Source organism: Ischnura elegans, chromosome 9 (assembly GCF_921293095.1).
Source record: "Ischnura elegans chromosome 9, ioIscEleg1.1, whole genome shotgun sequence".
Classification (NCBI taxonomy): domain Eukaryota; kingdom Metazoa; phylum Arthropoda; class Insecta; order Odonata; family Coenagrionidae; genus Ischnura; species Ischnura elegans.
In genome coordinates, this window is record NC_060254.1 from 70478703 (window position 1) to 70503242 (window position 24540).

At 36.7% G+C, this 24540-nt stretch overlaps 1 protein-coding gene across 4 annotated transcripts in view; it reads left to right on the forward strand.

Moving 5' to 3' along the window:
• The window catches only part of LOC124164874 (protein vav), a 47075-nt gene that overhangs the window by 5486 nt on the left and 17049 nt on the right, over positions 1-24540 (forward strand). For 3 of the 4 annotated variants that reach the window (XM_046542092.1, XM_046542093.1, XM_046542095.1), the window contains exons 4-10: positions 5244-5445; positions 10668-10871; positions 15012-15242; positions 16699-16818; positions 17152-17268; positions 17625-17740; positions 18370-18418. In XM_046542092.1, the coding sequence (XP_046398048.1) occupies positions 5244-5445; positions 10668-10871; positions 15012-15242; positions 16699-16818; positions 17152-17268; positions 17625-17740; positions 18370-18418 (1039 nt within the window). Of the gene's footprint in view, positions 1-5243; positions 5446-8995; positions 9132-10667; positions 10872-15011; positions 15243-16698; positions 16819-17151; positions 17269-17624; positions 17741-18369; positions 18419-24540 lie in introns of all 4 variants that reach the window. The other variant, XM_046542094.1, reaches the window with a different exon arrangement.

Below are 24540 nucleotides of genomic sequence, written 5' to 3' on the forward strand. Positions count from 1 at the left end.
TGGGTGTGAAAAATAAACTTGTGGAGATAGCATGAAAAAAATTTGAGAATGTTTCATGAGTACATCAAAGGATGAAAAATGCATTTTTCATTAAAATGCAAAGTTTCATTAAAATCTGATGATAGTGGGTGTCATGTCTGGATGAACTGACATGGAATGATCTGTAAGAGACACAACTGGGCGTAAGATAATTCTCCAGGTGGTCAAATTCAAAACCTTGAACAAATCAACCCAGCCTGTCCCCCTTGTCATGTTGAATTATCTTCTTCATTTCAGCTTGAGGCCTATTATTCTTCATTTTATGCACAATTTTCTTTCCCTGCTTCCTCCTCATCCATTCATATAGGGGGGCTATGAAAGTTGAATTTGTGATTTAAATGCTTTTTTTGTTTGGCACAAAAGGGAAATAGAAATAGTTATGTATTTAGAAGTTATTTTCTCCTACTCCTTGTTTCTTTATAGTTAATTATTTAAAATCATAAAACAGCGTACGCATTGTCATTGCTCCTGGGCCATTGGTGGTGACAATCAGACTCGTGGCAAGTGTTTTGAGCTCCGAAAACAAAGGTTTGGCTTGAGACCAAATGAAGCATTTTTTTGTTTTAGTTTCGAAGTTATTTTAACCAAATAGGGTAGTTTCCTTCATCAAAGAAAACGAAAGGCATTGATTGCGATTCGTTACCCACCTTTAGTGTATTCATTAAATACAAATTATTTGGTTTTAGAAATACTGGTTTAGACGAATGGCAATGGTCAATTTTTATCCCCATTTGAAAAAGGCCAGATTGGTGCCCATGCGATGCCACTCCACGTGACGTCACATCAGGGACCTAGTTTCTACACGAGAGGATAGGAGTTTTGCATCGTCTGAGATTACCAATGCATGCATGAGGCACAGAGCTCAGGGAAACATGTCTTAATAATCACCTATTAAAACTGGCTAAGGTCGGAAAGTTTTCTTCGTTTGAAAAGGTATTAATAATCCTTATTGAAGCCAAGCGCTACCAGCTAGCAGGGTACTCTGCTGCCTGCTAGCATCCTGCGTCGTATCAGCACTCAAAGCCTCGCCCCAAGGTCACCTCACTTGCGGCAGCGGGAACCAGAACGACGTCACACAGAGTTTTCCCGGCATTCATACTTAGCCGTCGCGTTTTCGCACGCTTGAAAATTTTCACTTTTCATTTAATTGCGAAAAATATATATCGTTATTTAATAATCTTAAAGCGTGAAATACATACTCCAGGAGTAATAATGTTTCGATTTAGGCAATAAAAAAAACAATAGGAAACCACCAAGGGCGCCGACTTATAAAAAATATTGGGGGGGCCCATATCGGGGGTCTTGCCCCGGAAAGAGGTTAAATTCAAAGTGTGTATCAGCACCGTAACACTATCATAATTCACACCACTTGTTTTCAGTTAACCTGCTTTCTACCTTATAATTATTTTTTTTCACATATTGTTGAATGTATTTTAAAAGGTAACTATCTTCAAGCATGGGAAATAAAAAATACCAATATATTTTTGTGATTTCACAAAGCATAATATAACTTAATTATTATCTTGAATTATTAAGGGGGCTCCGCCCCCCCAAACGAAACTTTGAGGGGGCTCGAGCCCCCTCAGGCCCCATGGAGTCGGCGCCACTGGAAACCACCCTATTATGATGTTCAAATTGAAATTTAACCAATTTTCCTTCCTATTTCCCTGAAATTTGGGGACTTAGTGTGTAGTTACTCATACAATGGTTATTCATAAAGAAGTTTTGTTGTTACATCGAGATTTTTATAATGGATTCAATACCTAGAAGAATGGCTATGGGTCATCTTTATCTTCATATAACTGGTCCTCTCATGTTATCTCTCATGTTTTCAGGTTTTCTCTCCATTTTCTTTTGCATGTACTGGGTATTAATTTACAGATCAAAAAACACATCAGAACAGCGTTAGAACGTAGGTTTCCGCAGCTATGGTTTGATCTCTGCATTTCTTCCGGGTTTCCTTCCGCGTCAGCATGTTTGTAGACAACAGTTTCGCTGGCTATCCTGCCAGCGTCTTCAGGTCGAAGGTATCGGCTGTAGGTTTCTGCCTCGCTTATATACCATAGGCTGGATGGGAGCTGCAAATCAGGGAAGCAATAGAAATTCAAAAAAACACCATTGAATTTCAATAGAGAAGATGGATACTTCCTTCATAGCGCGTGGAAAAGAGTAATCAAAGAGAGAGCCAATCAGATAGAAGCGCCCAGTCAAACAGACAATCACAGTGCAGCTCCCATCCTGCCTACGGTATATAAGCGAGGCAGAAACCGACAGCCGACGCCTTCGACCGGAAGACGCTGGCAGGATAGCCAGCGAAACTGTTGTCTACAAAGAAGCTGATGCGGAAGAAAACCCGGAAGAAATGCAGAGATCACATCAGAACAGATTTAAAAAACTATAATTAAAACCTTATTATTCCAGTCCTATGTGATTCCCTGATATCTAGGATTTTGCTGCATTGTGGGTTGCCTAAAAATACATCACAATAATGACCTCATTTCTTTGAATCAATAAAGAATTATTTTTATCTCAGCAATTTTATCAATAGCAATTTATTCGTGACAGAAAACTTTAAGGGTCAAAATTACGTTTGTCCATCCTAGGTAGTGGTAAACTCCCATCCTTTTAGTGTTAAATGAGTCGAATACACTTAATGATAGTACAAATACAAACGTCACTGGTTAGAGGCCTAATGAAGCTATTTTTTATTTTAAATGAGTCGAATGCACATGGCAAGCATGGAAATTGAAAAAATCTTTTGAAACATTCATGATTGCTAAAAGAAAAAAAAATTTTATGCATTGGGCCGTGAACCAGCAGCCTTTTCATTTGGAGTTCAGTATGCTAACCACCAATCTTGAGTGCTTGATAATAGCCCAGGTGCAATGAGTACGGGGAGGCTGATTAAAAGCTGAGGCTGAGGCAATTTTAAATCATTAAATGTAAGGAAATGAGGAGTAGATGGGTCAAATAAATACTGTGAAACTACGTATTTTTATTTGCCCTCTGCACCAAACAAATTATGTGGCATTCAAATCCAGAAGTCAGCACTCTCTACCCCCTCCTTGTCTCCTCAATTAGCTTCCCCTTCTCATCAATCAGGGATAGAACTTCCTCTTTTTCTGTCTATCAGTTTTCTCCTGCCCTACTTCTATCACATCTTTTTATTTTCACTCCTGCACAATGACTGACTCATCAACGCTCTTCTATTACTATATGTATCCTTTTCCATTGCCATTGTATTCCTGATACCATAAAAGCTGGAGGGTTCAAAGTCCTCGATATGTCTTCAGCTGCACATCGGAGGGAAAGACAACTCCCTAGAACTCTATGCAAGGATAGCTTTCCTTTTGTTTCCTCTTTTGCTTTAATTTTCACTCCAAATTGTTAAGTTACTTTTCCTGTCCGCATGAGTAACTGACTATTTTGATGATAAGGCTAAAATTCTTTACCTGTATTGCTAGCACTGGTTACCTTACACATTGAGAAGCACCTGCAACCCTTTTGCCAGATAGCTAATCAATGCATGATCAGCTGCAAACTTCAGCGACATCTATCTGCCCATTTAACTCCTGCATCTAAATGGTCCCATGCTTTTTTTACAATATCTATTGCGTGCACATTAAATAACCAGGGTGACAGCTGTCCTCACATGTGCTGTCTGGGCCTAGTATAAATTTCTAGTGACTTATCTTTCCCTCTGATGTGCAGCTGAAGATAGGTCAAGGGGTTTAAACCCCCCAGAAATGTTTCCCCCTTAGTCTCATGTGTCTTCCCTATAAATGAACCCTCCTCTCCCGAAATATACCTCATCCGTAAATGAACCTCTCCTGTTATTCTTATTCTGGTTATGGCCATTAAGGGGAAATTTAAAGGCCTTCTCAGACCAATGATTCCAGGAGTGGTTAATATCACATCAGGTAGGTGTTGGGCTATGAGTATAATTGTGCTTAATCATATCATCACCACCACTCTCTATGGCCTTTTTGTTAAGAAAAATGAGGTTTTTTATCACATAATTGTGAAGAAAGTATGTGGAAATGTGTTATTAGTTGTTATTCCCTTTTGGCCATTAATGTTTTTCGTGTGGAATGTAGCTCTATGGAGATGGAAAATTGCTTGTTGATGTTACCTTGAGGCATGCATTAGAAAAATGTTAATTCATATAAGATTTATTTTTCAAATATGTATGGTAATGAATTGTTTTCTCGTGACTCTCAATATTTTTATTGATTTCCAATTGACTATTAATGCCAAAATAAGTCTTAGTGGCATTAAATATCATTCATGATAACCTTCAAGCTATACCTTTCTTCTTGGCATCATATTTTGTTCAATGAGAACCTATTTTGAATTCTTGTTATTGCTATAAATGCTGTCAAAGTTTTCAAGATAAATTTATGTCCATTGACTTCACATGGGACATTAAATTTAGTTATTACTCTCAAACTATGTATTATCATTTTTTTCTGTTGTGTAATGGTAATGGTTTTAGCTCAGGAAGATAATGGTTTTAGCTCTTCAGCGGTATCAGGTCTGGTTGTTTATAGATTTTTTATAAATTAGGCAAGGGAAATTAATTAAGTCTTATGAAATTCTAAGTCAAGTATTAGCTAATGGGGGAATTTTTTCAGCTGACTTGATCTTGACTATCTTTACTCTGATAGTGTGGAAGTAGTCATAATTGAGCTGTGGTTGCTATGCAGTTTTTATATTTGACGGACAATATTTTTCAGGACTTTGATTAAACTCATTTGTGTCTTTCTACCCCCAGTAAGTTTACCAAATCATGTGATAGTATCATATATTTCACAGCCATTCTGGATTTTCAGTGGTAATAATTTGGACTATGAATTGTCGTCAACCTCTTTCAAAGAACACTTACCCTATCTTAATGACCCTCAGTGCTTGATTGTCTGCATTAGAATATTAGATAATTCAAGAGCTATGGTTTTGTTTGGTAAAAAAATGCAAAAGAAGACTAAGATGGAAGGATAAATGAAAAGAATGTTTCATACTTATAAAGAATGAATTTGAGCTTTTTGGATACATTATAATTTTTACCCTTCAGTTTTTGTCACTCACCCAAAATACATGTTTCACAGCTGAAGGGTTAAAGACAATTTTTAGCAGCTTGTATTCATTTTGTAATTGTTGATTTGGCATAAGTCTAAGTCCATGGTTTTCACTGGTGAATGATGCAGTGTGGTTGGTGCTGGGTTCAGTGGAGATGAAGGATGCTCCTCCTCAAATGCCTGGAAACCTCCCCGCCCTCCGAAGAGGGCATCAGAATGGCCCGAAGGCCAATCCTTTTCTATTGGCCCCGTTTTGAACCTTACAAGTGATGAGGATGAGATGGAGAACAGCGTCTACGAGGACCTCTGCTATGTCAACTTTTCTTTTGAGGTTGTCCATCCTCAAAACACTGTCTTCTATTATCCTTTCTACACATTGATTCCAACTGGATTGATTCTTCATGAATGTCAATTCTAATGTGTGTGATGATAGTTTTGAATTGTGCCGCATGTTTGTTATCTGTTCCTTGTCATGTAATTGATTTGGTGGGGCGGAAATTGGGTCAGTTTTGATAGTTATAATTTAATAACAAGTATCAAAAATTTGATATGAAGTAGACTTTGGGGACCAGTGACGTAGCCAGAATTTTGAAATTTGGGGGGTTTACCAGAGATTTCAGGGCCCTTCCGGGGTGTATGGAAAATACCCCATGCCATTGTGAATTTTGTCTTTTGAAATGTCAAAGAAAATTTTTGGATTTTTGATGTTGAAAATCAATTTTTAGGAATCGAAAACAGTAATTTTGTGCAACTATTTATTAAAATAAAGTATAGATATAAATTAAGACTCAAGGTGGGGTTGTTACCTCTCCCGTGGCTATGACACTCTTGGGGACTCCCTCTTAGTGATATTTACCCATTCTACAGAACATTTAATGTATACGTGAGGCAAATTCCAATACAAAGTAATGATACCATGTTAGGAAAAGGTTGTTTATTGTCATTATTCATGAAATGAATGGTTAATATTTGGAAAGCTGGAATTGATTAATCTGGGATAATGTAAATTATATTTTTTTAAAGGTGTTTTAAATTTACTTTGGCTGAAATAAATTCTGTTGCAAAAATATCATAAATTTTCCAATATCCTACGATGGAGAAATGAAAACAACCTTTGAAAATTAAACCCATAATAAATCAGGGGGGTCTATCTCGCCAATTTTTTCGTATCTCTAAGTAGCTCATTACCTCCAGACCATCCAACTTTTCAACTTATTAATTCAATTTTTTCTATAAATTTTACCTAAGGTCACTGTATATTAAAAGAAACGTTTTGTGAGGCTAAGGAAATGACAATTATACACTAATTTAAAATGAGTTGACTGCTACCCAAGTTTCAGCATTTTACTCATTATTTTAAGTAGTGACACAGTTTTCCTTATGTCGCTTGAAGCTTAAGTAGATAATGTCTTAAGTACTTGGTTTTCCCTTGTGAATGATGAACGGTAATAATTGAAAATGAGAAACTTCCAGTAGCCATAAATTTGCTGAAGAAATGAGAAAATTGCCTTTTTGCTTCAACTTTATAATGCTGAAATGCAATACTCTTGCACTTGAATTTTCAGAATTCTGTAAAACATTTTGTTTTACAAAAAAGGCAGAAAGGGTTATTGTGTCATTATTTCTGTCAGCTGTTCTTAAAACTTTGATATCAACCACTTGATGTTATGTACCTACCTCCTAAAGTATTCAGTTGTTTTTATTCCTTTTTGTTTTTGACAAAATGTATGTTGATATTTATCATTGAATACTGCATGGCATCAGATATTAGTGGGCTGATTTCCTTTAATTTACACTTGATAATATGCATCAAAAACATGTGTTGGAAAAGTACCTTTGAAAAATAATGTTTCTAAATTATCATCTACTGCCAGTATTGTTGGTACATTATCTGAGTCCTTAATCTTTTGAGTAATGAGTTTCTGTGTCGCATGGTTGCTGATCCTTGAGATAAAGTATTTTTTCTAACGAACGAAATAGCCAAATATCAATAGGTACTTGAATTAAGTAATAGGTAGTAGTACTCTTTAAAGTCATTATGTATTGTTGGCTGGATTATTCAGCCTAAAGGGTACAGGGTGGGGTAGTTTCCAGCTAAGGGATGGCTTGCATTTGGATATCTCCAAAATGAATGAAAGAGACTTAAGCTATTTCCAATTTGTTAAAAAATATATTTCACATTTTTGTTTATCTTAATGAATCATGAATAAATTTTATAAATGACTTAAGAGTGATGTATTATCATCGTAACAAGCTGTGAAGTTAAGTTTATGTAATGTAAAATTAGCTATTGTCTTTCGTTCATGTTGCAATCGTTCAATGCAATAGGGTAGTTTCCTTCATCAAAGAAAACGAAAGGCATTGATTGCGATTCATTACCCACCGTTAGTGTATTCATATTATACAAATTATTCGGTTTTACGAACCCCAGTTTAGACGAATGTTAATGGTCAATTTTAACCTCATTTGAATAAAGCCAGATTGGCACCCATGCGATGCCACTCCACGTGACGTCACAGGGACCTAGATGCTACATGAGTAGTCAGGAGTTTTACGTCGTCTGAGATTACCAATGTATGCGTGAGGCACAGAGCTTTAGAAAACATCTCTTAGTAATCATCTATTAAAATTGCCTAAGGTCGGAAAGTTTCCTTCGTTTGATAGGGTAAAAATAATCCTTATTTAAGCCAAGTGCTACCTGATAGCAGCCTGCATCGTAGCAGCGCTCATAGCCTAGTACCAAGGTGGCCTCACACGGCGGAAGCTGGAACCAGAATGACATTACGCGGGCCTTTCCCATGATTCATACTTAGCCGTCGCATTTTTGTGCGCTTGAAAATGTTCACTTTTCATTTAATCGCAAAAAATAGATATCATCATTAAAAAATCTAAAAATGTGAAATGTGTACTCCAGGAGTAATAATCTTTCGATTTAGGCAATAAAAAAACAATAGGAAACCACCCTATTTCACCCAAAATATTTATTCTCAAAGCAAAACCACAGAGAGAGATAACAATGGAAAATATTTCTACCCTATTTGTATTCATTAGTCTAGTTTCATTAGGGTTGTGCATTTGCCTTCCTAAGTCGCACATATTTTGTGCCAAAATTCTCAAAGGTACTTCCATTAGATATTTTTTTGTTGTGGATAGCATAAATGTTCTTAATTCTTTGAAAAATTGGTCACCCTGCAACATATGAAACATGTGTCTGCGAGGAAAATTGCTTATTTGTCTTTCATTATTCAGCTCAAAGCTGGAAGACTGCATGTCGAGTGGCATGAGGATTTACGTGAATGTTCATGCTACTCAACCGTTTGAAAGGTTTTAAAATGTTTTCTGAATGGACACATTCAGCCACGCTGTGTGATCGCCTCTTATCAAGTGAGCGGAATGACATGATGTGACAGCACTGATCGCTCACTGGTTTATTGATTGAGGAAAATTTTCCCTCGCTTCAGGGAAGTAAACAAGTGAGAGTCTCCCTGCATTTCATTGCTTTTAGTGCACCCTCACCGAATGATCACTGAGGAAAGTGCGGCTGAATGTACCCAACATTAATTTTAATTTGGCTGTGTGATAGATTTGAAGTTAATCTGTGGTAAACACACTTAAAAATTTTCCCTAATGTGTCTGCATAATTTATGTGTATGTATTGTCTATGTTGTATTTTATCATTAGTTCATGGTGGTTAAACGTATTTTTTAGATGTAAATAACGCTATAAATTGTATTTTACATTATATTTTGAATCATTTTCTACTTTATTTTTATCTGAATTTTTTTTATTATTATTTCAAGCTTTATTTTATTATTGCTATTTATGCCTATTTTTGCCTATTTATTATGCCTATTTATACATATTCAATTTGTTTTTGTTAGTGATGAGGAACCTTACCATGGGGAACATGAAGATGTGGAATATGAAAGTTACTCCTATGTCTCCAATGAGGATATTTATCATGACTTGTGTTGTTCGGAGAGGGGTAGTATTGCTACTCCTGGGCGGGAATCTCAGGTGAAGCCTAGTCTTCTTTTATTTTGCTGGTACTAAAGAATTTTTGACGCTAAACACTTGCTGTTCAAGTGGCCACCACACAATGAAAACGAGGATCTCATTGCAATCTTAACTATTTCAAAATCTTTGAGAATGTATCTTATTTTTAATATTCTTTAGAATTCCTATTTTGTTTATATTATTTTCAAATGACATTGAGTATGCATTGCATGGTTATTATTCAGAACGGCTGAATGCAATCCTGTCACATGAGGAAATTAATATTAGGTACACACTTTTTAAACAATGCTATTCCAAAAAAATCCTTCATTTGGCTTGTTTCTCATGTTTTAAATTTTTCACTATTACTGTCTTACTAAACAAATTAGTTATTTCTGAATTCCTGAGGATCAGTAACGAAATTGAATTTTTTCCTTTGGGTACAGCTATTAGGTACATGTTAGGTAGAAAGATACCATTAATGATGATTAAAGGCATTGAAATTATACCTGGCAAATACCTGAAAACAAGTTGTTTGACAATGAGGTTTTTAAGAATTATTTACAGCTCATTGTAAAAAAATTACATATCGTTAACAGTTAAAAAATTTACAAAATTTCTTTTTATGGGTCAGTTGGGTACCCATTTTTCAATGATTATATCACTTTTTTCAGTGAGCAAATGAGTTATTACTGAGTTATTATTATGAGTTATTATAACCCATCAAACAAGCTATCCTTTATCTCAATTTCTGTAGTAAATTAACTGACAAGCGTCTTTTTCCAGTCCAATCGAGAAAGGAGTTATGCTGTTAATTTACATTTGAAGGTTTTTTTTAGGATAGCTTATCTGGCTTGTGAAATTCGATAAATTTTTGGTGATTGGGTAAAGCATAATTTCTCCATCTCCTTAACTTGTAAAGATAAGATTTTCTTTTAAAATCTGAGTTAACAAGTTGAAAAAAATGCCTTTATCCAGTCATAAATAAAAGGAAAGAGCACTTAAGTGCTGAAGTTTGCCAACTGAATAAAAGATGATCACAGAGGGAGATGTAAAAAGGTATTTACACCTTGGAAAATGGGCATCCAACTGGCTTCTGGATGCACAAAAACAATTTTTGTGACGGATGGCTTTTCATGAAAAATACATGCATTTAACGTAGATCCAGGTTGGAAACTTTTTGGACCATTACTCCAGCATTGTTATCACATGATGGACATGCAATGCATAAATATTAAAAATTCTGAATGTATTCAGTATTTTGTATATTGGAATTATTTCTTTTAAGAGTTTTTGAGCTGTTAATTTTGAATCTTTAAAGAGCAGTCTTAAACTCTTGATTACCTGTTAACCTTGTTTGCAATTTTTTATTGTGTTGATTTTACTCAATTAATTACCTTCAGTTGCTCATTGATTTGTTCTCTTTTCTTTGATATTTTGTGGTGGGAACATTAGTATGTTTCTTATTTTAAGCATATTTTTCCAAATTATGCTATCATTTTTTTCTGCTTGCTTTTTATTTCATCAAACTATTACTTTCATAATGACTACCTAAAGGCATCACGAAGAATTGTTCATCCCATGGTTGACCATGGAGCAGCATCTGTTGTTCAGGAAAAGAGGGATTATATCATCAATGAACTTGTGGAAACTGAAGGAAACTACCTTCAAGTCCTTGTCACTGTTATCAACCATTTCAAGCTTCCTCTTTCTGCTGTTTTACGGAGGGAAGACTCTGCCATCATATTTGCCTGGTATGAGGTGAGTGGTATTTGTTATTTTTTTCTTTTGAAAAGGATATCTAACGAGTAGAGTTCCATGAAAGAGGTTTTATTTTTTCCTAAAATTTGTTTTAAAACTATGTGATTTCGGTGTTATAGAAAGTCTCGGCGGCGTTCTTGTAATGTTACAATTTTTGCACCCTTGTAGATGTTTTATTATTTTTTGGTACATGTTTCATAGTTGCTTTTACTTTTATTTCAGCATTTATACAGGGTGTCCCATTTATCTTGACCACCCGAAATAACTTTTTGTACAGATGCAAATTCAAAAATGTGTCAAGCAAATGTTCACTAGCCGTCAGGGTGACATTAATCAGCATGATTGCCTTCCTCGTAGCTTTGTTATTTACAAAGATATGAACATCGGTATGTCTTTTTTAAAGGGCACCCTATATTTTTTATTCGGCAATTCATTACCTCTCCTAAAGACTTAATCATAAATGTAGCACAGTAGACCATTAACATAAACATGGAGTTAGGAAAAATGACTGACTCGCTAGCGCTTAGTGCAGGTATGTGGGTATTGGAGCTACTCCACTTGCTGACGTTGACGGTGAACAAATGAAAGCATAGTAAAATGCACACCAGTCACACTAGAGAAAAAATTGACCGAATAGTATTGAAATTTTTTTTCAGTTTCATTGTATTAATTTAGACCATAAACTGAATATTGAAGTTATTCCTGCTTCTTTTTCCCTATAATCGGGATGTATTCTTGGCAAATCAGCAGATCAGCAGACGGCTAATCCCCACTACCCTTCATGGATGTACTTTAAGAGCCATTCCTGAATATTTGGAGTTGTAAATTTCTCTGTGGTTTATCCGAAATATTTATTATTTATGGCGTGGATTATCCGAAATGTGGTGCTACAGAAGAATGATGAAAATCAAATGGATCGACCGAGTTAGTAACGAGGAAGTCCTAAGAAGGGTAGGAGAGAAGAGAAGCCTCATGAAAACCTTAATAAGAAGACGGAACAACCTTATAGGCCACATCTTGAGACATGATGGCCTGATGAAGACAATCGTCGAAGGACAAGTGGAAGGCAAGAATGGAAAAGGAAGACCTCGAACAAAATATATGGAACAAGTAAAGAGAGATGTGAAAGAGAAGAAATACGTAGGAGTGAAAAGATTAGCTGATAGGAGAACTGAGTGGAGAGCTGCGTCAAACCAATCCTAGGATTGTTGACCAGTGATGATGATGAAATTTCTCTGCACTAATTCTAGCATTTAAAAATGCTTCAGTAGAAATTATGCAGTATTCAAACTCAAGGCGTACTTATGCGTGGATTTTCCGCAACACTGATCAGGGTTCCCACTCGACCATGAAAACCTTAAAACCGTGAATATGCCATGAATTATGTCTACCGTGAAAAAACCCGGAAATAGTCGTGAATTTTGTCATAAAACCTTAAAAATCTCTCAAATTTGATTGTAGAACTACGATTGAGAGATGAAAAGAAAAATCGATTTTTGGATCATTTTTCAAGGCCGAGTCGCGTGCAGACACTGTCCACTCATTTATCTACACACGTGTTTTTGAAGAGCAGTTATTGGTCCGTGAGCCAGGGCGACACATTGACCTTAAGCCTGTGATTGGAAGACCGGTAACCAGCAAAGTGTTCATTAACCCTGGCAAAAAATCAGACACCTCTTCACTTCCCTGCCACCCCGCTCCTTCCATTTCCCCGCTCACAACCAGGCCCTGCATTTTGCTAACGATAGGTGACGCCATAAGAGATAGCACTTCATTGCTGTGTTTGCATTCACGGCATGTGTCACGTTTGTTAAATTTGTAGTTAATATGCGGCCGATGATTGTTACTTGATCAATATTTCTGTCCAAAATGCCTTATCCGCAGACCGTGAATTTGACGACATTTAGACTGTGAAAACCTGGAAAAAACCGTGAATTTTATTATTCAGTTGGAGTGGGAATACCTGACGGATACACCACAGCCGGATAATCAGGAGTCTGCTGTGCAGGAGTCTGCGGGGGTGGAGCAAATAATAGCCAATATACCTGTTGCAAACAGATATACAGGAACAGGAGTGGTGCGGCGACAGATAAACATCTATCCGATAAACGTAAGCATAAATCCAGGCGAAAGGCGATGTTTTTTTGCATCACTAAATTTCCTTACTCAAATAACGACTAACTATTCAAACAATTTATAAGCGCCGCACTGAATAAAAATCATGCAAAGCATTGTTTCGTCAATCATTGTATTTATCGAACGACAGTTTACCACATAAATTTGAGACTGAGCACTCCATTAACTTCATTTCTAACAGATCGCTAGCAAATACAGAGGTTAAGGAGTCTTGATGAAAGTCTTCCGGCGGTGAAACCCTCGCTATGGCGAGAGCCAACACCGAAAGGGTCTCGTAAAAACGAATTTTTTAACACGCTTATTATAGGGTCAATTGACGGTGCATCGGCTATCTCTCGTAATAGCGGGGGTGTCGCTATAGCCCGTACTCGCTTTAACGAGGTTCCACTGTATAATCTTTAAAGTGTACGTCATTAGTCATTCTGGTTGAGTGATAAATATAAATATTTTTTCGTAAGTTCTTAGAGTTATTTTTAACTTAAGTGACACAATTGAGTGTATACAGTGATGGAAATGTAAGGATTTTCAGTTCATTGTAAAGTGGTGAGCCTGGTGGTCGCATGGAAATTCTAGCCATAGTTTTGGCTGTACGTTTCTGCATAGAGGAAACTTTTTTGCAGTAGCTAGGGCTACCCCAAAAGATGATGCATTAGGTTAGGCATGGGTATATTTTGGCGTAATAGATCATCTTTAAAGTGTCAATGGTAAATAAGTTGTGCGAGAAATCTACAGAGAAAAAAAATCATTCGCCTTGAACGGAATCTCGGTCAAAGCGAATGATTTTTTTCTCCTGGCCTGGACTGTGGTGGCCTAGTGGGTAGAATCCTTAGATACTGATCAAGGGGTCCCAGGTTCAAATTCACAGTCTCCATTGACGAGGAAAATCAGGAATTGTGCGTGAATTTATATTCCTTGGAATTATGCATGAATTATTCAGCTCCAACCTGGAATTTCAAAATCTTTCTTTTCGAATTCATTTCTCATAATATTTTTCCAGTTTAACGCCCATTTTTTGGCCTAAAATGTGTTTGTCATAATTTTAATCGCAGTATCTCAGTAGAATTTTTACAGCTGCATCAAAATGAGGACAGTCAGACAAGACGACAGAATCAAAATGTCTAGTACTCGTGACTCGAGTAAGATTCAAAAACATGTAGAATGGAATTCCAGGTGACATCAACATCTACTAATGAGGTTAAAGCAACTACTTGGCTTGCTTTGAATAAATTTCAATTTTAAATACTATGTGCTAGCTAACCTATTCCCAGTCAATACATTAATATAGTATTATTTAAAAGTATTGAAGTCATTTTGGGTGTTTAAAAATTCTTGTCTATCACGGTAATCATAGAAGATTAACTTGGAATTTTGTATGATTTCCCTGGAAAACCAGGAATTATGCATGAATTTTTCTGGTTTGATTAGATGGACACCCTGAACTCCTAGGTTAATGTATCTCCTAATCCCCTCAAAAGAAATCTTCCAAGGGCAAGGTGGCTCAAGGAAAGGAATTAATCCTCCTACCCCTTATGTGTGAAATTCACATGTCTGTTGCTTAGTTTGGGGTGAGCTCTATCCTCACCCATTCAAACGTCTGTGGCAGTGGGGTTAAGTCCTCACCTGCCAAACCAAAGGTTGTGGGTATGAGTCCCACCTGGGTAAGTTACCCAGGGCATGGATGTCTGTGAACGCTTGGTTGTTAAATGTTATCAACCCCTTTGTAAAGGCCGAACAGTGCTGTTTTCGGTGGTGTGTGAAATAAATAAAACCAAACCCTTTGGGTTGAAATACTGAGTAAATGTAAATATTGCAGAACTTTTTACACTAAAATTTCCGAGGTTGTTTATATATCAGGTTTTGGGAAAGGGTTATGTCATCTAGCTTGAGGGGATAGAAAGCCTCAAATAACTTTAACTCAGCTTTTTTAAGTCTGACCTTTCCAATCCTTTCTCTGAATTCTTTTTTCTCCCTCTTTTTTAACTTTGGTATATTTGCTCATTTCAGGAACTTTGTGATATACACACCGGATTTCATGAACAACTGCGAATAGCTTGTGGTCATTCCACACCTGATGGAAGTCATTTGACTCACAGAGAGTTGAGACTTGGCGATGTGTTCATGGCATATAGGGAAAACTTCCTGATTTATGGTGATTACTGCACCAATCTCCTAAAAGCTCAAGATTTACTTCAGTCCATATGCTCACGCTCGGAGATTATTAATCAAGAAGTTATTGTGAGTATGAATAATTTAAATTATCAATTATGTATTTATCATGATTTTCTACAATAGGGTGGTTTCCTATTATTTTTTTATTGCCTAAATCGAAAGATTATTACTCCTGGAGTACGTAATTCACGCTTTTAGATTTTTAAATGACGATATCTATTTTTTGCGATTAAATGAAAAGTGAAAATTTTCAAGCGCGCGAAAACGAGACGCGTAAGTATGAATGCCGGGAAATCTCTCTCCGTGTGGCATATTTCTGGTTCCCGCTGATGCCCTGTGAGGTGACCTAGAGGCGAGTTGAGCGCTGATACGACGCAGGCTGCTAGTGGGTAGCTGAGTACCCTGCTGGCTGGTAGCGCTTGGCTTAAATATGGATTATTAATACCTTATCAAATTACGAAAACTTTCCGACCTTAGCCAGTTTTAATAAGTGATTATTAAGTCATGTTTCCCTGAGCTCTGCGCCTCATGCATGCATTGGTAACCTCAGACGATGTATAACTCCTATCTTCTCGTATAGAAACTAGGTCCCTGCGACGTTACGTGGAGTGGCATCGCATGGGTGCCAATCTGGCCCTTTTCAAATGAGGATAAAAATGGACCATTGCCATTCATCTAAACCGGTATTTCTAAAACAAAATAATTTATGTATTATGAATACACTAATGGTGGGTAACGAATCGCAATCAATGCCTTTCGTTTTCTTTGATGAAGGAAACTACCCTATTCTTTCTCATGCAGCTTTTCTCATCTCTTGTCTTATTCTGCCATTACTAGGTTTTGTTATTTGTTCGTAAATCTTCTTGAAATGTGTTATATGTACTTCATGCGGTCTGTGATCTGTCTGTGGTCACACAATAATGTTACCTTGTTTTTATTAATCTTCTATACTTTTGATGCTCTTGTGAGCTTGTCCTTAAAGTAAAAATCCTCCAAATAACCATTACGAAATATGTATTATAAAAAATTCTGCTGTCTTATTAAAAAGATTTAAATATTAAGGATTCATCATGCTGCTTGTGACTATAAAATTGGATATGTAGTTTTCAGCCAATCTCCCTTTGAGATGGTTTTGCATTCATGTAAAATTGTGAGTGTGAATTGAATACCTGAGAATTCATTTTTTAAAGTGGTAGTTTAAGTCAAGATATCCATGAGAATGAACTAAAATAGTAAACTTCCACACAATTTTATTTAAGCACCAACCCGGTTTCGACGCATTCGTATCTTTTCTTATTCTGCCATTACTAGCTTTTGGTATTTGTTTGTAAATCTTCTTGAAATGTGTTATAAGTACTTCATGTGGTCTGTATTAACTCTTATCATTGTAGTTCTCATAATTTCAACTTTGCATGCGTTGATAGATTTCATGAGTTTGTTGTTTTAAATGCTATTTATTGTGTTACTTTCGCACATTTTATCAAGCTAATGCTTATTTTCTCTTGTCGGTTTCAATTATTAGAAATGCCAACAGGAAGCTAATAAGGGAAAGTTTAAGTTGAGAGACATTCTCTCTGTACCAATGCAGAGGATTTTGAAGTATCATCTTCTTCTGGAAAAACTTGTGTCAGAAACCCCTACTGTGAGTATCTTTGAACCTTAGTGTCCGGTGCATTTATTTTCTTGTATTGCACACAATAATGTTATCCTCCTTTTTTGCGCTTCTACACTTTTGATGCCCTTGTGAGCTTGTCCTTAAACCCTTTTACTGCCAGCCCATTTCAGCCCAGCAGATGTTTTTTTTTTCCGCCTTTCCTTTTGTCCACTAGAACTAATTTTACTCTAGTTTTCATTAAATGTTTACCTGGGAGTGAATTAATTAATTAATGATGTCATACATTTTTACAAGAAAACAAGATTTATTTCTATGTAAATTGTTTCCCATATCATTAATCCAAATTTTTGCTTAAATCAGAACCATGAAGATTATAGAAGCTTGGAGCAGGCCAAAGAAGCAATGATTGATGTTGCTCAATGTATAAATGAAATAAAGAAGGACTCTGACACCCTAGAAATCATGCATAAAATCCAGGTAATGGCTGCCTCATGTTATTGCTAAGTATCATTTATTGTGATCATCATCATTGTGTACGCTTGAGTGAATGGTCCATGTAAATGTTTTCATGAGTCAATTTCATAACTCAAAAGTACATGCTATTAGCTCATAAATTCTTTATTTGTCATAAAATTTTTCTCTGCCTTTTTTGTTTGTGTAGCTTATCAGTTGTTCCCAGTGTAATTCATTGACTCTCGCTTTCAACTAAATTATTTCTTTGGATTGTGATTTGATTTGCGATTCTTAGTCATTTGTCATGCAATTTGGCTGTCTATAAAATGGCCTTCCTTAGGTAATTTTTTCAATGTCAGATTTTCCTTTTATTACCATAGAGAAGCATAGTTGAGTGGAATATGCCTGAGAATACTGAACTCAAGGATTATGGGCGTCTTATTAAGGATGGTGATCTGAAGATAAAAGCTCATGATGACCAGAAGGTGAAACTGCGGTAAGGAGTCCAATAATTGTTATGCCATTCATTCGAAAACAAAGAATAGAATTTATAAGAAATTGTCCCAGGTAATTCTTGGTGGAAGTTTATATCTTCATAATAAAACACAATTTTTAACTCGACATTTATTTAAATGTTGACTGACCGACCAAGGTCACCGAAAAAATGGCTATGAGCTGCTGAAACGTGGGTTGATCAGCATAAAAATAAGTGTGGAATTAACAACTGGGTTTTATTATTAAAAAATATAAATAACATCACCATGTCACCTCCCTTTAGAAATTTCTTTTTAATGCTTTAATAATCTTTTTTAGTGGTTGAGTTATCTCAGTAAATTTTCTTTATTGATCTTTTCTTATGTACTATAGTCAATCATTCATGATTGCTTCTTCTATTTAAAGGAATGGGATGCAAAAATAATTTGAATATAAAAAAGTAGTTGATGTCAGTAAACTCAATATCCGCCACCTGTTGCATATCCTCTTAAAATATGAACTCTAAAAGGGAATAGAATTTTCTTGGGAGGTCATTGACCTTTTGTTTTTGATTCATTCTTATCTGGTCATTTAAAGTTTTCTCTTATTTGAAATGGTTTCTGTTTTAATTTATAATTTCTTTTTCTACAGGTATGTTTTTATTTTTGACCAAATGATGCTGATGTGCAAAACTATGAAGGTAAGTACTCATTGTAGCTGAGTAGCCACTTTAAGCTGTAGAAAAAGTGTTATAATTACATATCGCAAACCATTAGTCTTTTTATTAAGATAATTTTGCTTATGCCTAATTTTTTCCCATGATCAGTTTTTCTTTCAATTTACTACTCCCTATTTCTTATTCCCAGATGTTGTATCTCGTTTTTTTATCACCAAAAGTAATTGAGTAGAGCTATTATTACAGTAAACTCTTGATTATGCGAAGTCAGCTTGACTGGAAAATAGGCACCTTGTAATATCGAGTGGCTATTTAAGATGGAATTTTATAAAAATGCTTTTTCTTATTGATTTTATACTGTGAAAGATCGTTAAAAAACCATGTGACCCTAAACTGCCCATTCTTTGAAGTTGAATGTCAATGGTCTTAGCGCTAAAGAAATTCCCGTCCATTTTAGAAAACGCAATCAAATAACATCTTCAAAATTTTTGTATGAGAATGTTGTGGTCAGTAGCAAATTACAACTACAGTAGAACCTTACTTATGAAACTTTCAGCGGAAAACCAAAAAAAGTTTCTTAAGTGAGGAAGTTTCATATGTGAGGTTTTTCAATATTTAGCATGAAATCTAGTCAGGTTTGTTTCCAGAATGCAATTTCTCATTTGGAGGCAAGAAAATGAAGCCTAATAATCTTATTTACTCACAAGCAACATCACAGGTGATGTGTTACTTTAAGAGAAACATAATTTTGTGTGTAATATTTCTGAACCTGCCGCGTGAACGGTGGCGAAATATACAAGAATTGCCATGAGAAAAAATTCCCCTGGACCGGGAATCGAACCACGGACCTTTGGCTTTCCGGGCCACTGCGCAGACCACTACGCTATCCAGGTTCTTTAATTCTCATGGCAATTATACCGAGGCTCATGGTACTAGGTGTTAGGTTACACAATTCTTGTATATTTCGCCGCAGTTCACGCAGCAGGTTCAGAAATATTACACATACCGCTTTGCGCGGCTTTAGCGCAGGTTTGAGGCTCTCAACCGGTTGTGGCTTCTTGGAAGTCCTTCTTCCTCGCGTTGCCATCCTTGATGGACCGCGAGGGCCTAACACCTAGTACCATGAGCCTCGGTATAATTGCCATGAGAATTAAAGAACCTGGATAGCGTAGTGGTCTGCGCAGTGGCCCGGAAAGGCAAAGGTCCGTGGTTCGATTCCCGGTCCAGGGGAATTTTTTCTCATGGCAATTCTTGTATAATTTTGTGTTCCTGAACAACATTACCCACGGTTGAACGTCTAGCATTTCTGGCACTAAGCACTATTATACTTGAGAAATTTTGGAATGGTGATACTAAATGTTCACAGAGAAGCCGATTTTTGAAAAAAAGTTGACTCATTAAAAGCAATTTTCAGGAAATTCATTTTACCACCTATAGACAAACCCAAGATTGGAGATTGAAGAAAAGAAATACTTGAGGAAAGTCATCCAAATTAACCCCATAATTAGGGAGCAAAATTTCACTAATGCATCAAGAAGGCTTCACACCCTGTGGACCCGTTTCATGTCCTGGCAGAGACAGAAAGTTTTCAGAGATGGCTGCACACCTGCTTGAGAGTAGTGTGGACAGAACTTCCAGTGCAACACACTGTCCGGTAGACGGGATGTTAAGCACTGGTTAAGCATATTGTTACAACCTGGCTTATTCCAACACAGGGTTTCTAACCTCCCTCCCTTACCTCACGGCAAAAATGACCCCAGCTGTCAGTTTCCTCCCTCTAAATACCATGTCATAGATAATATGGAGCACCTGGCTGTGGGATAATTTTAGTGGGGGAATGAGGGGATAGATCCCCCTCCAAAGCCTCAGAGAAATAATAAAAAATATTTAAAACAATTGTCTGGCTTTGATATACAGCAACTGCATCTGCTTAAAGCTAAATTTTAAGTGGCAAAATGATGTAAAACATATTTACAGGCATGCCTTTTTTTTATTTTCCGGGAATCCCTGATGCCTGGGGGGTAGGGGAAATGGGGGTAGCCGCTCCACAGGTATTACCATCCCTCCCAAAGCATATTCCTACTTACGCCACTGGCACCTGGGATATTCCGTGACTAAGATTTTTCCTGTGCTTAGATCACTTATTACCATCGTGTTGAATCACCATCGACTTACGTCCATACTGTGAATACGATAATCTTTTTTGGACGACCTTGGAAGCCAAAATTTTGATACGCGAGGATTTTTAACGGTTCATTTAGGCATTATTTCGCTGGAGCAACAGAAAACATCACCATGGAAAATTCTAGACAATCTCTGTTAGAGATAGTTATTCCGCATTAGCAATCATCTACTACAGATAAATTAATATCTAATTAACAGCATCGCTCATTACTAAAACTTATTATTCCTTATTGAAATATCTATGTAATGAGCACATACTACTCCCGTTCCTGTGACTAAAATCGGCACAGGTACAGCAATCTTCCCGTAGAGCAGTTATCTGGCAAGTGGTATAAGTGAGGTATTTTATCTCATTGGACTGGAAAAATAAGTTTCATAACCAAGGTCGTCGTATAAGTGAAAAGTTCCATAACCGAGGTTGGAAATACATGGGTTTATATGGGGTTATTCACTGGACCAAAAAAATCGGTGTATAAGTGAGGTCATCGTATAACTGAGGGTCGTATAACCGAGGTTCTACTTTATTATCTATTAGTGATGATCGATTCCAAAATTTTATCGATCCCGATTCCGATTCTGACATTTCGATTCCGATTCTACCGATACCGATTCCATCGATTCCGACGACATAGGCTCCAAGAAAAAGACCACTTATAACTACAAGGGAGAGCCCTGAGTAAAGTCATATTCACAGTTATAATTAAGATTAAATACTACTTGTATAAATCATGTAATATTTGCCCCTTTCAAATTCTCAAGCAGAAAAACCAATTATTCCAGCCAGCAGGTTTTGACGTCTCCATGTTACAGTATTACTGTCTGCAGGAAATTGCCTTTTGCTACATAATTGTGTGACTGGGAAAGTACTTTCCTCCCAAAATTGCAAGTTATCGGAAACTTGAAGTATATCATCGATCTTCATGGATCTTGAATCCTCATGGAACTCAAGTTGCCCAAGCAAATGAACTAAAGAACTTAGCTTTAGTTTTGTGGAGCCAAAAATATCCATACTTCTCACGTCGTTTAATCAACCTTAAAAACTCTTGTTTTTTGAAGTTCAAGAAAGAAACTAAATGCTACCAATGAATATCACATCGGACGGATGCAGTAATAAAAATGTCTAAAAGATGCCTTGTGATGTGAAAACTCTGCTTTCCGCGCGACTCACCTCTGCGAAGGTGGAGAGCGAAAAAGGGTATCGGTTGTTGCCTTTCGAGGAAACAGTTCATTTTCCTCTCTCTTAAGCATGCCGACTTAATCTCTTCACTTCACTTCAATACCCGAGCCATATTTCTTATGCGTGGGATGGTTCCGTAAAATATCCAATCCTTAGTATTTTCACTCGAGTAATGCGTTAAATGGTCTTGTCGATCTATACGTAACCCTTTTTAACACCCTCAGTTTAATTTTTAAGTCAATGAAGACGATTATCCGGGCTTTAAATGACGATTTTCAAGACTTAAATTTTAAAAAGCTTGAAAAATCGGCCTCAGTTACCGAGTTCCGCGGCGTGTAGCTCTTTTTTCCTTTTTCGCATAAGTTTTTTTCCAAGATTTCTGCTTAGTACCCTTTAGAAATCTCTACTTTATATTGTGGTTCAAATTTTCCGAGTTATATTTTTCGTAAACGAAAGATAGTTTCTACTTTATGTCAAATTTCAAGTGAAAAACGGGTCGACCATTTCGCGTTGTAAACCAGACAGATGAAAGCCAAAATCCCCAAAAGTCATTGGAAGTATAGACAAAGCACCAAGTGATAGGAATATTGCATTTTTTATTCCATAAAAATCATATTAACGCAACACCACCTGGATAAATTTAAAAATTTTTGAGGATTAACGAGATCGCGTGTGGTTTTGAAAAGTTGGTCATGTTTGGGCCACTGCATCATCACTAAAGCGTCGTATTTAGGTAAAATGGCATTGAAGTATATATCTGGTAATGATTTATGAGTATTAACGCTAAGTTTCAAGTCTCTATCCCCAAAAAGGTGATTTTGGACTTTATTCCAGCTTTCTCCGATTTCGGACCGGTGTGCGCCGGGTCGGTAGACGATCGGACGCCGCGGCTGGCATAAAGATATTCGGCGCCCAAATCGACAACTATAGTGTATTCGGCAAGGTGAAACTACCAAGCCAAGGCATTGGAATGACTTATCGGATTTAAAAACAGTATTATTACATGAGTTTCATGATAGCGCTTCCTGTCGGCAGATTACTGAACCTACTACCCTCGAAAGCCATGTAACCGTAACTTACTCGACTCGACATTTGCAATGCTACTCGAAATACTCGAGTCGAGTACCAACTACTCGATTCTACTCGAACTTTCGAGTACTCGCAAATCCCTAGAAGATAATGTGTTTTGTTGTTACGATAACGCGGCGCGAAAATTCAAATGACTGTTGGAAACGCAGTCATATTTAAATTTGTGGTTTGAAATACTACTGGAATCGGAATCGATTTTTCACATTGGCAAGTACTCATTTTCGATTCCGATTCTTGGCCGAGAATCGAGGAATCGAACCGACCCATCACTATTATCTATGCATAAAATAGATATTTGTTTCCAACGCCTACAAAATTTTTAATGGCAGCCCACCTAACTGCCATTTGTGACGCCCTCTATCGCTCAGTGACAAGAAAAAAAAACTTGGCTCATAGTCTGTTTCATAAATAACCTTCATAGGTATGTTTGTAGTTCCTTCCGTATTGTCAGAAGAATTTATGATTTTTTTAATTAGTTATTTTCATTATGATTCAGTTACAATCATAAATTACGTAGGATATGATTTTCTACCAGCGAATATTTGAAGTAAATTCTTTTCAGGCTCTCCGTCCAGCTGCTGTGCTCCATCATCTTTGCGGATGTTAAAATGGAAGACTTTTTATTTGCCATCAAGGCCATTGATGCTAGGAGTGAGGTGCCATGTTTATATAATAAGTCTCTCTTCTTTTATGCTGACAGGAGCAAGGTTCCTACCAGAGAAAAGCAGGTGAAGCATCTTTTATAATTGGGGAAATAAAGAGAGAAACGTTATTATCCGCATTCATTTTTTTTCCTACAACATATGTTTTATCATTTCTCAAGATATTTAGGTTAAGTATTGGTTAACTTCCACGAATTCCCTAAAATGATACCCCAAAATGTATACCTTAACCTCATTAGTTTTCATATTTTTTTCTCTATCGTATTGAAAATTATGTGAAGTATCACTAAGAACTTCAGGCTTGACTTTATGAAACCCCTCCACATTGGAAAAAAAGGAGTAAAACTTTGTCAGGTTCACTATTATATTAATGTGGGCACAACCCGGGTTTGGTAACGTCGTTAAATCTTCAGGTCCAACCGGTTACACCTTAAGATGTAACTACGTTACGAAACCCGGGTTGTGGCCATATTAATATAATAGTGAACCTGACAAAGTTTTACTCCTTTATTTCCAATGTGCGAAGTATCATTAATTTAGGGAAAAGATTTTTTTATGTTAGCGCTAAAAATTAGTCGCGCCATTATCGTAAAATAAATGGTAGCGTGGAAAGGACAAAGCAAATAACTAATTTCTATTGAAAGTCTGCTGAGAGGAAAAGGCGTTGCAAGGAGGAGAGGCATTGATGACGATGGACAAGTCTTTGATTGAATCATTGGCAGAGAGGTTGATGGAGCGCCTTACTCGGACAGACACCCTAGAAGAATTCAATTCGATCATTACAGTGCAACCTCGATAAAACGACACCCCACGGTGCACCAATAAACTCTCGCTATAGCGAATTGTCGCTTTACCGGAGGTGGTGCAAATAATAGCCAATATACCTCATATTACTCCTTTATTTTCTCGCTTAGACGTGTTTGGTGTTTTTTTGGCCATGGTGTGTTTCATCAAATGCTTACTATTCATGCAACTCATGGACGTGCGGGTATGCTGACGACTGCTTTCTGTCGCCCGAGGAACAAAAGAAGATC